Source organism: Ruditapes philippinarum, unplaced genomic scaffold, assembly GCF_026571515.1.
Source record: "Ruditapes philippinarum isolate M1 unplaced genomic scaffold, ASM2657151v2 ctg7806_1_1_1_1, whole genome shotgun sequence".
Taxonomy (NCBI): domain Eukaryota; kingdom Metazoa; phylum Mollusca; class Bivalvia; order Venerida; family Veneridae; genus Ruditapes; species Ruditapes philippinarum.
In genome coordinates, this window is record NW_026865694.1 from 5,160 (window position 1) to 21,346 (window position 16,187).

A 16,187-nucleotide genomic window follows, 5' to 3' on the forward strand; every position below is an offset into this window, starting at 1 on the left:
CACCTAGTGCAGTAACAATATCATACATATATTTGCACTGGTATATAATACAACAGTTCCATTGTGTTTCTATTGTTCTTTTGAAATCATTGTTGTTGTTGGAATTCGATAAAAGCAATCATGAAAGAAGTTCCTAGTTTGTGGCCACATGTTGCAAGCATTGACTGAGCTATATATTATTGAAGCGTCAGTTATATATTTAAGCGCAAAAAGCCGTCCGGTTAGCTCGATAGAGCTTTGGACTGTGAATCGGACGACCCCAGTTCGATTCCCAGTCGGCGCAGGTCAATTTCGTTATGATTGATCACAGTCATTTGCACTTACATCTGTTCTTGCACATAAAGCGCAAACCTGAGGCACCATGATATAACATTCTTTTTCCCCTGTGTTTGTTGACCGATTTTTTAAAACCTGATCTATTTCAATTTACCCATATATTTAGAATATATATAATGTTGCACAAACACAGTGAACTTTATCTATTAAATATATGCGGTGAACGAATTTCTAACAATGTAAGGAGAGATTATTGACTTGCTGTGACAACGAAGTTTAACACTCGTGCAAAATTTTCCATAACATTGTATTTTTCCTGAACAACTTCTTCATATATTTTGTGACTACTGACGATCAATTATTTGTATAGACAATTAAGATTTTAATTATTATGCTTTTTGTCTGCCAGTTATAAACTAATGAGGAATGACAATATCTGATTTTGACCGCACTGTTCGCTATTCCGTCAGTACTCATCGTGAAATTTTCCTTAAACAAGAGGGTCAAGATGGCCCTGGATCACTCACCTAAGATACATTGTGTTGCCATTTTTGATCTCAGGGGTATGACAATTTTTTCATAGAGGACCATGCTTTATGTGAAATATCTAAACTCTTGGCAGTGTACTTTCAAAGAAGATTAAGTCCATAAAATTAACTGAATCATAGGGTGGGCCAATTTTACACCCCAAGCCATGATTTATGTAACTTTTGAAGAGGATCACAAGGTGGTGTTACATGCTAAATTCTGGTCATCGCACTTGCATAGAAGGAGGTTTTTAAGACATTTTTACTGTATAAGTATATTTTAACAAAGTGTCCTCTGGGTCGGGGCCAGTTTTGACAACAAGCCACGATTTATGTTACTTTTGTGGAGGTCCACAATATGATGCTACATTTTAAGCATCAAAGCTCTAGGCATTGTAGTTTTTGGGGAGAAGTCTTTCTTTTATATAGTTTTACCATACAAGTCTTTAAATCAAGCCAAGGCGGGACAAATTTTGACCTCGGACATGATTTTTAGCACTCCTGTCGAGTTCCACTTCGCAATGCTACATGCCAAATATCTCAGCTCTTTGCATTGCAGTTCCCTATATAAGCCTTTGTACACAAAGTGACCCTTAGGCCGGAGCTGTTTCTTTACCTAAGGCCTTTATACAAGAATTTTCAATATGATCATTTGTGAAATCAAGTGATGCTTAGGGTGGGATAACTTTGAACCAAGAGGCATAATTCAAACAAGTAAGGTGGAGAGACACTTATATCATAAATGTAAAAAACATACAGTTTAGCAAAGACAAATGACATAATTATAAGGTATGACCAAGTTTGGCCTGGAAGTCATCATTTGGACTAACTTAATACAGTTACACAGCTCCATACTAAATATATAGAAACCTATTTAGACCTTTGAGATTTAAAGCAAGAGGGCCACGATGGCCCTTGTTCACTCACTTGACCAATCAAACTCATTAAAGCAATTACATAGACAAGCATCCAGACCAAGTCTGATGCCAATTACAGACATTTAATAATCCGAAAAAAACTCACCCAGACCTAGCTCAGGTGAGCTGAAAAGTGATGATCAAAGTACAAGTTTGTTGATGGCAACGCCCACATTACTGACACAGCAACTCTATTTATAAAAACAAAACAAAAACAAAAAACAATTGATTCCTAGATTGCACACCTGACCCATTAAACTCATTCGAACAATTACCTAGACAATGTCGTGACCAGGTTTGATGACAATTGAGTCAAAAAATGTGACCACCAAAATATTAACAAGGTTTTTCCATTTTTGAGCAGTGTGACCTGGTTTTTGACCCCAGGTGACCCATTTTTGAACTTGACCTAGAAATCATCGAAACAAACTTTCAGACCTACTTCCAGAATAATTGGATAACAACAGTAGCCACTAGAGAGGTAACAAGATATTTTCTATTTTAAGCACCTGTGACCTAGTTTTTCATCCAAGATGCACCATGCTTTAATGTATCCGAGCAATTACCTAGACAAGCGTCCAGACAAAGTTTGATGACGATTGAGGCAAAAATTTGACCACTTGATTGTTAACAAGGTTTTTCCATATTTAGCTGATTTGACCTAGTTTTTCACCCCAGGTGAAACATATTCGAACTTGGCCCGGAAATCATCAAAATAAACTTCCAGACCAATTTCCGGGATTTTTGGATCACAACAGTAGCAACTAGAGTGTAAACAAGATTTTTCTATTTTTAGCTCCGGTGACCTAGTTTTTCATCCGAGATGCCCCATGTTCCAACTCATCCGAGCAATTACCTAGACAAGCATCCTGACCAAAGTTTGATGATGATTGGGCCAAAACTGTGACCACTAGATTGTTAACAAGTTGTTTTTAATATTTGGGCAGTGTGACCTTGTTTTTGACCCCAGATGACCCATATTCAAACTTGACCTAGAAATCATCAAGACTAACTTCCAGACCAATTTGACCAATGTTCAGGATATTTGGATCAAAACAATTGCCACTAGAGTGTCAACAAGATTTTTTATTTTTAGCTCTAGTGACCTAGTTTTTCATCCAAGATGCCCCATGTTCGATCTCATCCAAGCAATTACCTAGACAAGCATCCTGACAAAGTTTGATGATGATTACGCCAAAAATGTGACAGCTAGAGTGTTCACAAACAAATGTGGACGGACGAAAGAGGACAGACATTCAATGATCCTAAAAGCTCACCCTGAGTTAGCTCAGGTGAGCTAAAAATATCCTATGATTTAACCTTCTTAAAATTTAGTTCTTCCCAAGATTAAGGCAATAATTCGAACATTCTTGGTAGAAAATCATAAAGAGACATATTATATATCTTAATTGTGTAGTTTAGAAGAAGGGGGTTTATAAGACTTTCCTATATAAGCCTGTGTAAAGTCTAGTGACAATCAGCAAAAAAACCTTTCATTTTTATAATGAAAGTGTAACATAAATACAGAACAATGAATAATACATTCTCAAATATTTTTCAATTATATTTTATTAACAATGATGTGAAAGAAACATTTATGAAAGAGATATATGGTAAAGATTTATGATTTATTAAGATAACAATAACCAATCAAGCAATATGATACAAAACAAATTAGATAAATCTCAAAATATAATTTTGAAACTAGCATTATTTAATTAACTTTTTGTACTTCTTTTTTCTCAATGGTCTCAACTTCTATGCATTTGACTTGATTTAATGTGGTTTTATGTGGTACCAACACAGTATAGGTCATATAGCAATGTTCCAGTTTTACTGGTGAAGGAAGACTTCAGGTGGCCCTTTCAAGCATTATTTCAGGTAGAAACGGACACTTCAGTAGAACCAACGATGCTCAGTTTAATTGTTCAACAAAATACACAAATCTGAATAAATATCTATCTATAATCAAATAGTTTGTTTACATCATTTGCTTTCATTATTAACCAGTACGCCTATTGCCAAACAATGAAAGTTCCCAACCAGACAGGGCCTTGTCACACTAAATTAACAGAACAAAAAACCAAATTATATTCACATTTCAAAATACTTACTTAATGTACACTTATGAAACACTGTTGCCATTGGCACAAAATACATGTACCCCATTATAACAGCTTTTAGTCAAGTTTTATTAATAATGGATATCAAGAAATTAAAGTAGGAAAGCAAGTTTGACTATTTTTAGTGTCTGATAGTGAGACACAAGGTTTATATGAATTCTATTTAAGAAATAATATATCCCCAACAGTGATTTTATTTAGCTGTTCTGAGTTTGTATGTAAGGAATTTCATTAAGAGAGCATAGCACGAGTAATATAATGTTGCACATCTAAATGATAAAGAGTGATTTTGTTAAAGCGATTTGCATTTATCCTTAAAGAATACTGAAAAAACATAAAACATAACTTTCCAAAAAAATTATATATCCACCTATACAAATAACAAACATTTACAGGCAACAATAACAAAAATTTCCTATATATCACAGGTTTTTGACTTTCCATTTAAACATAGTAAGGTAAAGATATGTATTGTTATAAAGGTGGTCTCTTAAATAAGGTGTTTTTGTTACATTATCGTTTTAATGGAAAAATATTGTTTAATTTTGCAGAAATTTCCACCCAAGTTTCCAGACAAGATTAGTAAAAATGAATTAATGCAAAAACAGTTAAAATGTGATCAGTAATTTACAAAAAAAAATATTTAAACCTGAGTTTACCAGTTGACAGATTTTCCCAATTTGACAGACCTGATCGTGTTTAAAAAAGTGTGAAAAAAAACAACCTTGAGATTTTCTCCAAACATTATTAGGGAACAAACTATCAGTAACTGTGTAATAAGTCTCAAAATTTACAGCTGTTTCATTTGTCAATATCAAATCTGAAAGCTAGAATTTATAAATCAATTGACTGGTTTCCATATTTTCTTGAATACAAAACTAAGTTCATTTCATGGTATGATGGATGCCCAGTCTCAAGCAGGAAGTACTGAGAAGTCGAGTGTGTTGATGCTCATGTCAAGTGCAGCAAACATCCGTGAATGATCAAATGCGACAGAGTAAACAGGACTCTTCTGAGACAAGTTATACTTCTGAAACAAGAAAAAAGGTACATGTCTTACTTGAAATATCATCATTTGAAAACAAACTGGCATGTTATGTTCTCTGTTTACTAAGTCTGAAAGTCTTTGCTTATATATCATGTTAAGCACTTTTTCTGGGAGAAACCAGAAATGGCATGTCTTTCAGGACAATGTTAGTCATGTCATGTTTGTAGGATTTGACCTCCCTTTTAAAAATTTTCAACATACCTAACCTGTACAATTTAAAGCCTTTTACTAAACAAGAGCTGTCAGTAAGACAGCTTCTTCAACCATTCTTATTGCTTGATAGTAAAACAAGAGCCTGGAAAATATACACTTCTCAAAGTTCAAAAAGGGCCACAATGTCTTTCAAAATGGACTGGAACATTAATCTCCTACTATACTCTCAAGTAAGTGTGTGAAGTTTCAATCCATTTCCTTCAGTAGTTTTGGGGATACCAGCTTGCTTGCAAAAACTTAAACAAAGTGTGATGCCTTGGTGAGTACAAAAACTAGGAAGGTGCCTATAGGACACAAATGCCATAACATTTCACTGTTTAGTCAGTGTACTGATGGACAGTGTGGCATTTTATAGACAAACAAGAACAAATGTATATCTTCTTTTCCAATGAGGCTAGAGAATAAACATTACTTCAAATTTTACCATCTATGTATCATAGGTTAAGTTTTTTTCCAATTAATCTATAGATTTTTTTCTGTGAGCTTAATGCAAAGGAGCAATAATAGTTGTATACAGCTAGTCTAGCCTTAACATGCTTGCTGTCTGACCAGACACATGATATCTGCTCTATTTCTAAATTTAACATTCCTAAAGTTAACAAAATTAATGCATATTCAGAGCAGGTCAAATTCATTGGAGTATGGAAAAACACACACAAACAAGATTGCATTTGAGAAAAATGCTATGCCACCACATTAATACAACACTAAATAGTAGTGTAGGAACAGATTTTATTTGTTTCTATACAATTGAAGATTGTCATAATGCATAGATCCCTGACCTATCTTATTCTTATTATCAGATTAGTGGTTAAATCTATTGTTAACTCAATAAAAGATCAGAGTAGGAATATATCAATGCACTTGAGTCTAGTGAATTTGGTGGTGAAGGTCATATTTCACACAGCCTAAATTTCATGACTACATCAAAAGACAACACAGTAAGACACTTTGTCAAAATCTAGGTATGCTGATATCAAAGTTCACTTTACATCTTAATCTGTGCACATGGTTCAAATTTCATAGCTGTACATCAAAGGACAAGAATGTAGATCACATCATCAAAATCTAGGTCACCTGATATCAAAGTTCAATTTTACAACTAAAACTGTACACATGGTCACAATTTCATTGCTGTACATCAAAGGACAAGAAAGTAGGTCACTGTCCCCTTGGGCAAGGCAAAATTTTGACCCAAGGGTTTAATTCAAAACAATCTTGATACAGGTCCACCAAACAACATTTCAAGTCAAATATCTAAGCTGTAGCTTTCTCCCATTCAGAAAACATTTGTTTAATTTTCTGTTTTTAATGATAATCACTGCCCCCGGGCAGGGCCAATTTTGACACCAGGGGAAATATTTGAAAAACTTTGGTAGAGGACCTATAGATGATATTATATAGCAAACATCAAAGCTCTATGCCTTGTACCTTCAGACAAAAACATTTTTTTATTTTTTTACTATATGTACATAATGAAAATCAATCACCCCCGGGGCGGAACCAATTTTAAAAATATCTTATTCCAAACTAGTTATTGACCGGAAACCTATTTTCTATTTTTAGTAACAGGGACCTGACTGGAAACAGATTTTCTATTTTTAGCAACAATGACCTTGACCATGACTCTACAGGACCCAAAAGCAGGCAGATGAGCTGGCAGGCATGCAACAACCTAGATAGTTTCTGTTTTATAACTAAATAAAGTTGGTTGTGTTTAATAGGATATATTACACTAATAATTAAATTTTATGGAAAAACAAAGGGCCATAATAAGGTAAAAGGTAAAAACTTATCCAATCATAAAACCCTGACAATACACATCAGGGCATTTGAAGATAAAGCTAATCTGTGAAAATTTGAACAAAATCCTTTGAGAAATGTAGAAGCAGTTGCACAACAGAAGAAATTGTTCACTATATACTCTATATAAGGGAAAAAAAACAAAGGACCATAATTACTTAAAAAATTATCCAATCACAAAAACCCAACAATATGCATCAGGGCACTAGATGACAAAGCTTCTGTGAAAGTTTGAACAAAATCCCTTGAGAAATGCAGGAGTTGCGCACAGAAGAAATTATTCACTATATATTCTGTACAAGGAAAAAAAACAAAGGGCCATAATTAGGTCAAAAATTATCCAATCACAAAAACCCCAACAGTATGCACCAGGACACTTTATGACAAAGCTTCTGTGACAGTTTGAACAAAATCCCTTGAGAAATGTAGGAGGAGTTGCAAACAGAAGAAATTGTTCACTATATATTCTGTATAAGGAAAAATATAAAAGGGCCATAATTAGGTCAAAAATTATCCAATCACAAAACCCCAACAGTATGCATCAGGACACTTGATGACAAAGCTTCTGTGAAAGTTTAAACAAAATCCTTTGAGAAATTTAGGAGAAGTTGCGCACAGAAGAAATTGTTCACTATATATTCTATATAAGGGAAAAAACAAAGGGCCATAATTAGGTCAAATATTTTCCAATCACAAAACCCTGACAATATGCACCAGGGCACTTGATGACAAAGCTTCTGTGAAAGTTTGGTCAAAATCCCTTGAGAAATGTAGGAGGAGTTGCGCACAGAAGAAATTGTTTACGCCCGCCCGCCCGTCCGCCGGCCCGCCAACATACCTCAATCTAATAACCAGATTTTTCCTTGGGAAAACCTGGTTAACAATCTGGGAAGAGGTCTACCAGACAATGCCTTATGCAAAATATCTAAGCTCTAGGCCTTTTGGGTCTTTACAAGAAGGTATTTTTAAGTTTTTACTATACGTACATATTGTGAAAATCAATGACCCCAGCCAGGGGCAGGGCCTATTTTGACCCCAGGGCTATAATTTGAACAATCTTGGTAAGGTTCTACCAGACAATGCCTTATGCAAAATATCTAAGCTCTAGGCCTTTTGGGTCTTTACAAGAAGGTATTTTAAGTTTTTACTATATGTACATATAGTGAAAATCAATGACCCCCCGGGCGGGGCGATTTTGACCCAGGGCTATAATTTGAACAATCTTGGTAGAGGTCTACCAGACAATGCCTTATGCAAAATATCTAAGCTCTAGGCCTTTTGGGTCTTTACAAGAAGATTTTTTAAATTTATTCTAATAATCCCTATAATCATAGACTTTAATAATGTGCAGTGGTATTTTCTAAAGTGCATTATTTGCATAAATCCCTCATTTTATCTTTAAAGATCCTGTAACTCATTTTTTTGTTTAATATCATAAATATAATACTCAAATGAGGATTTATCAATATTGTAAGTTCCAAATAGCATTATTTGTTAAGATATTACCCAATTTACATTTTCATGTTAATAAAGGGAGGTAATTAGAAATTTATTTTCTATAAAGTCTTAGTCAAATTTTTCAATCAGAAATTATGCATATATTTTAATAATTACATATAATGTGGACAAATATTTGCATTTCATATTTTACATATTCTTTGATGTTTGAAAATTGTTTTTTTAGAAACATAATTATATACATACGAGGTATGTTCAATTGTTATATTATGTTTAAATTTAAACAAATGTTGAAATAATTTGAACAGTTTTTTCATGGGGTAAAATGCGGGTAAACTTCTATTAATATTTAAATGACATAAATCTGAAATCTGATGTCATTTGGATGTTAAATGGCTAAACAAACAAGTTTTGAGCAGTAGTGAGCAGTAGTGAGTAGAGTAATTTGCAAAATATGAAGCTCGTTTAAAAACTAGAAAGTCACACTTTCGGAAAAATTTGCCAACACATTGCGGATACTCATTCATCTTCATATAACGTAGTTAAATTATAGAAGGGCAATGAGCCAGTGATCAAGTCTCTTGGTTTCAGCTGGCGCAAGCGACTCAAAGACGAATAATGAATAACGAATACATGATCACAGACAGAGAAAGCACCAAATTGCCAGGACGTTAGTAACGCCAATTGCACAAGTTCTACAGGAGGAAAGACAGCATGAAAGGTTTGCGAGTTGTCCGGCATGTTTAATTTTTAATTTCTGTATTGCGTTTAGACATTCAATTCTGACGAAACAATTGAATTTTAACAATATTTAATTTTATTAATCAGGATATATGCGTATTTACAATAAATAAATGTAGTAACTATTTTTATAACAGTTTTTTTTCTTATTTGTTTTATAATCAATGCTAGCTGGTGTTTAGTAGAATTACCGCAGATAATAATTGTCAGTTGATAAAACGTTTTTCTTTATTGTTAATTATCACATTGTTAATGGCCGGACCATTGTGGTTTTAAATTAATACTATAAAACAGCAATTGAATCAAATTGATAACACTTTCCGTTAAGTGTCATGATAACTAAAAAATTGCGATAAAAAGCAGAAAGTGGTCTGTTCTCGGACCATAAACCGGGAGAATGGAGCAAAAAGGTAAATGCTTTCTTTCTCGCTTCATCATTACAAACAGAAAAATGGTTATGGTTATATGATACGGAGACATGGCACGTGTGAAAGAGTACTTTTAGAAACAATGACGCTGGTGACATTTTTTATTCATATTTTGACGTCATGAACGTCATTTTGTTTTATCATGAGCGTGCGCCAGGTCGCATCCCAATTGTTATTTGTAACATTCACAGAATTATTATTTGTAAAATATTAATTTTTTCAGTGTATTTTAAGGACAAGTTCCAATGTTTGTCTCTTGTAAAATATTGTATGCAAGTTAAACAAGATTGCATTTGAGAAAAATGCTATGCCACCGCATTAATACAACACTAAATAGTAGTGTAGGAACAGATTTTTTTTGTTTCTATACAATTTTGAAGATTGTCATAATGCATAGATCCCTAACCTATCTAATTCTTATTATCAGATTAGTGGTTAAATCTGTTGTTAACTCAATAAAAGATCAGAGTAGGAATATATCAATGCACTCTAGTCTAGTGAATTTGGTGGCGAAGGTCATATTTCACACAGCCTAAATTTCATGACTACATCAAAAGACAACACAGTAAGACACTTTGTCAAAATCTAGGTCAGCTGAAATCAAAGTTCACTTTAAATCTTAATCTGTGCACATGGTTCAAATTTCAAAGCTGTACATCAAATTACAAGAAAGTAGGTCACATCATCAAAATCTAGGTCACCTGATATCACAGTTCAATTTTACAACTAAAACTGTGCACATGGTCAAAATTTCATTGCTGTACATTAAAGGACAAGAAAGTAGGTCACTGTCCCCTTGGGCAAGGCAAAATTTTGGACCCCAAGGGTTTAATTCAAACCAATCTTGATACAGGTCCACCAAACAACATTTCAAGTCAAATATCTAAGCTGTAGCTTTCTCCCATTCAGAAAACATTTGTTTTATTTTCTGTTTTTACTATGTGTACATAATGAGAATCACTGACCCCGGACAGGGCCAATTTTGAAACCAGGGGAAAATTTGAACAACTTTGGAATAGGACCTATAGATGATATTATATAGCAAACATCAAAGCTGTATGCCTTGTACTTTCAGGCAAAAATCTTTTTTATTTTTTTACTATATGTACATAATGAAAATCAATGACCCCCTGGGCGGAATCAATTTTGACCCCAGGGCTATAATTTGAACAATCTTGGTAAAGGTTCACTTCGCAATGTCTCATGCCATATATTTAACCTCTAGCCTTTGTCAATTCAGAGAAGAAGATTTTTCAATTCAGAGAAGAAGATTTTTCAAGTCTTTACTTTATACATATAAGGAAAACTATCGCCTCTGGGGCAGCTGGGCAATTTTAACACTAGGGGCATAATTAAAACAACTTTAGTAGAGGACCCATAGATGATATTATATACCAAACATCAAAGCTCTAAGCCTTGTACCTTCAGACAATAAGATTTTTAAATTTTTTACTATATGTACATACTGAAAATCAATGAACCCTGGGGGTGGGGCCAATTTTGACCCCAGGGCTATAATTTGAACAATCTTGCTAGAGGTTCACTACATAATGTTTCATTCAAAATATCTTAACTCTAGCCTTTGTAAATTTAGAGAAGATGATTTTTTAAGTTTTTACTACATATAAGGAAAACCTATGGCCCCCGGGGCGGGGCTAATTTTGACACTAGAGGCAAAATTTGAACAACTTTGGTAGAGTACCAATAGATGTTATCATTAAACAAATATTAAAGCTCTAAGCCTTGTACCTTAGACAATTAGATTTTTTACTATATGTATATATTGAAAATCAATGACCCCCGGGGCGGGGGCAATTTTTAACCCCACGGCTATAATTTGAACAATCTTGCTAGAAGTTCACTTCACAATTTTTCATGCAAAATATCAAACCTCTAGCATTTGTCAATTGCTACGAGAATTTTTTTTAAAGTTTTTACTATATACATATAAGGAAAACCAATGACCCCCGGGACGGGGCCGATTTTGGCCCCAGGGCTATAATTTTATCAATCTTAGTAGAGGTGTTCCAGACAATGCCTTATGCAAAATATCTAAGCTCTAGGCCTTTTGGGTCTTTACAAGAAGGTATTTTAAGTTTTTACAATATTTACATATATAGTGAAAACCAATGACCCCCCGGGGCGGGGCCGATTTTGGCCCCAGGGCTATAATTTGATCAATCTTGGTAGAGGTGTTCCAGACAATGCCTTATGCAAAATATCTAAGCTCTAGGCCTTTTGGGTCTTTACAAGAAGGTATTATATGTACATATATAGTGAAAACCAATGACCCCCGGGGCGGGGCCGATTTTGACCCAAGGGCTATAATTTGAACAATCTTGGTAAGGGTCTACCAGACAATGCCTTACGCAAAATATCTAAGCTCTAGGCCTTTTGGGTCTTTACAAGAAAGCTTCTGTGAAAGTTTGGTCAAAATCCCTTGAGAAATGTAGGAGGAGTTGCGCACAGAAGAAATTGTTTACGCCCGCCCGCCCGTCCGCCGGCCCGCCAACATACCTCAATCTAATAACCAGATTTTTCCTTGGGAAAACCTGGTTAACAATCTGGGAAGAGGTCTACCAGACAATGCCTTATGCAAAATATCTAAGCTCTAGGCCTTTTGGGTCTTTACAAGAAGGTATTTTAAGTTTTTACTATACGTACATATTGTGAAAATCAATGACCCCAGCCAGGGGCAGGGCCTATTTTGACCCCAGGGCTATAATTTGAACAATCTTGGTAAGGTTCTACCAGACAATGCCTTATGCAAAATATCTAAGCTCTAGGCCTTTTGGGTCTTTACAAGAAGGTATTTTAAGTTTTTACTATATGTACATATAGTGAAAATCAATGACCCCTGGGGCGGGGCCAATTTTGACCCCAGGGCTATAATTTGAACAATCTTGGTAGAGGTCTACCAGACAATGCCTTATGCAAAATATCTAAGCTCTAGGCCTTTTGGGTCTTTACAAGAAGATTTTTTAAATTTATTCTTATAATTCCTTTTGGTTGCCATGGCAACCAGATTTCTGCATGGAATGAAATTCTTTGAACAACTTTGGAAGCCCTTCACCCAAGGATCAATCCTGCCAAGTTTGGTTGAAATTGGACTGGTGGTTTTTCACAAGAAGATTTTTTAAGTTCACTATATAATCTATATAACACACACACACACAAACAAACACACACACACACACACAGGTGAATCGCTATATGCCACCGCATCGCAGATGCTGCGGTGGCATAAAAATGTGTACAGTAGAGCCGCTCTCCACGGATTTCTTTAACAGCCCTCATTTATAAAATTTCACTTAAGTGTGAGTAACAACCTTAATTACAACATACAGGATGTTTAATTTGTTCAGCAGCCAATGTCTAGAGATCTCAGTATCAATGGGTTCATTCATATCAACCTCTCTACCATGGTAATCCTCTTGATAAGAGCATGTCATATATCATTGTTAACATTATCATGTAAAGAAAAATTAAAATACCTGAATAGGTTCTGTTTTTCGTTTGTCCCACAATCGTATCATACCATATCTAGCTGTTCCGGTTACCATGGTGTTATTTCTATCTGTCTGTATACAGTATAATGTAGTATCAAATGTTTCATGCCATTCTTGTACACTGAAAATAAAATACAAGTACTATTAATGATACATTTCAGATGGTATCCTTTCTAGACTCACTATGACAGGCTTATCTTATAAATATGATGTCACAACATTACATGTATTTCCTATGTTTTTTTCTATGAATAAATATCTATCCTCTCATACAATAGGGTAATATAAAACCTAGATAACGTTGTTGTCAACACGGTCATCATGATTGATGGTCAACAGTTTTTGGTAAAGAGATGACCAACAAGACTTAATAACCAACAAGAGTTATTTCTTGTTTGTTTCTTTGTTTGATTGGGTTTTACGTCACACTGACTCAGTATAGGTCATAATTTGTATGGAGACGTTCCAGCTTTAATGGTGGAGGAAGACCTCAGGTGCCATTCTGTGCATTATTTCAGGCATGAACGGGCACCTGAGTAGAACAACCGACATTCGGTAAGCTAGCTGGATAGCTTCCTCACATGAAAGAATCAAAAGTCCCTATCGGGATTCGAACCCACAGCCGTGAGGGGCAAGTGGTTTGAAGTCAACGACGTTAACCACTCAGCCATGAACGCCCCAATATTTTTTGTTTGAAGTTGGAACTATTCCTGCAGCAGTTATTTTGACAAATGTTTTATAAAATAATACAGTGTAACTTCTGAATTCCGGAACTTCTAAAATCCAGAAACTTCTGAAATCTGAGCATTTTTCAGGGTCCCAAAGTTTCTCCTTCTGTTTTCTATGTAATCAAAACCTCTGAATTACAGAAATTCTATATTCTGAATTCTGAACCATTTTCTGGTAAAATTTGGATGATATTAATTTAAATTTACTTCCAAAATCCAGAAATTAAAAATGGTGTGAAGGAATATTATACTTGTAATTTAAAAAATCTTCAAAATGTCAGTATCTTCCAATTAACAGTAACCATTTATCTTGACACCTACAAACACTTTTTTTAAAGTGTGAAAATTAAGAAATTAAGAAATAAAATTTGATGAAAAAATACAGGTGAATAGCAGGTACTACATGTATATGAAATATACTAAAGGATAAATTGTGATAATTAACATTATGCTATTGTATCAGCAAATTCAGTAACAAGTGATAATGAAATTTAAAATAGTAAAAGTCTTATAATTTTGCCATTTTATTCATTAAATCAGCTTTATGATTTTTTCATCATGTCCTACTATAAAACAGTTGCTGTGTAATTATTTTACTTGTTCAGATAAATCCGAACTTCTGAATTCTGGAAACTTCCAAATTCCGAACTTTTTGGCTAGTCCCGAAGGTGTTCGGTTTTCAGAAGTTAGAATAATATTTATTATACCATATCCATTTTATCATGTGATGAAAACAATATAATTTTTTTATCATTTCATTTACAAGACAAACTTGCTATCTATAGTCAGACTGTAAAATTCATTAGTCATTTTCTTTGACTGGTTTCGTTTAAGTTAAACCTAATCTCAATTTTTTAATTTCTATTCATATTAGAAGCTTACCAGCTTCCTGAGCGCATGTCCCACATTTTGACAGTTGCATCATATCCACATGTCAACAGAGTATTCTTATCTTCATACTTCATGTCAAGAACTCCCGCACCAAACCGATAACTCCCTAGTGAAAATATATTCTCTGCTCTAAAAAAAACAATAACAAGGAATTATTAACAAATATAGAATTTATCCCTTAAAAACTTTTGAAAATTTAATGGTTTAACATATAAATTTTAAGAACAATAATAAGAAGTGCACAGATTTTTTTAAATGCAGGCAATTCCTTTAAACAAATTACAAATAAGGTCTAAAAATCTATATATAGACAAGCAGATAAGACAATCAATAGAAACCCCTCATGTTATAAGACTCTTATATTCTGCTTAATCATACCAAGCTAAAGGTAATTGGTATTACTGGAATAATTTCCAATGTACTGACCTCACAAGATGGGAAACAGACACATAACACATACCTCACTACATCCCATACAGATAAAGATTAGAATAATCTAAATAACAAAGACCTCTCTACATCCCATACAGATAAAGATTAGAATAATCTAAATAACAAAGACCTTTCTACAGCCCATACAGATAAAGATTAGAATGATCTCAATAACACAGACTTCTCTACAGCCCATACAGATAAAGATTAGAATGATCTTAATAACACAGACCTCTCTACTGCCCATACAGATAAAGATTAGAATGATCTTAATAACACAGACCTCTCTACTGCCCATACAGATAAAGATAAGAATGATCTTAATAACACAGACCTCTCTACTGCCCATACAGATAAAGATTAGAATGATCTTAATAACACAGACCTCTCTACTGCCCATACAGATAAAGATAAGAATGATCTTAATAACACAGACCTCTCTACATCCCATACAGATAAAGATTAGAATGATCTCAATAACACAGACTTCTCTACTGCCCATACAGATAAAGATTAGAATGATCTTTAATAACACAGACCTCTCTACTGCCCATACAGATAAAGATAAGAATGATCTTAATAACACAGACCTCTCTACATCCCATACAGATAAAGATTAGAATGATCTCAATAACACAGACTTCTCTACTGCCCATACAGAATAAAGATTAGAATGATCTTAATAACACAGACCTCTCTACTGCCCATACAGATAAAGATAAGAATGATCTTAATAACACAGACCTCTCTACATCCCATACAGATAAAGATTAGAATGATCTAAATAACACAGACTTCTCTACTGCCCATACAGATATAGATTAGAATGATCTTAAAATAACACAGACCTCTCTACTGCCCATACAGATAAAGATTAGAATGATCTTAATAACACAGACTTCTCTACTGCCCATACAGATAAAGAATAGAATGATCTTAATAACACAGACCTCTCTACATCCCATACAGATAAAGATAAGAATGATCTTAATAACACAGACCTCTCTACATCCCATACAGATAAAGATAAGAATGATCTTAATAACACAGACCTCTCTACATCCCATACAGATAAAGATTAGAATGATCTCAA

General features: G+C 34.2%; 1 protein-coding gene across 1 annotated transcript in view; it reads right to left on the bottom strand.

Moving 5' to 3' along the window:
* Window positions 1–3,269: 3,269 nt before the first annotated feature.
* The window catches only part of LOC132730016 (F-box/WD repeat-containing protein 4-like), a 32,492-nt gene continuing 19,574 nt past the window's right edge, over window positions 3,270–16,187 (bottom strand). The window contains exons 7-9 of the mRNA XM_060715862.1: window positions 14,654–14,791; window positions 13,029–13,164; window positions 3,270–4,873 (exon numbers count right to left, since the gene is read on the bottom strand). Coding sequence (XP_060571845.1) covers window positions 4,757–4,873; window positions 13,029–13,164; window positions 14,654–14,791 — 391 coding nt within the window. The 3' untranslated portion in view covers window positions 3,270–4,756. The remainder of the gene's footprint in view (window positions 4,874–13,028; window positions 13,165–14,653; window positions 14,792–16,187) is intronic.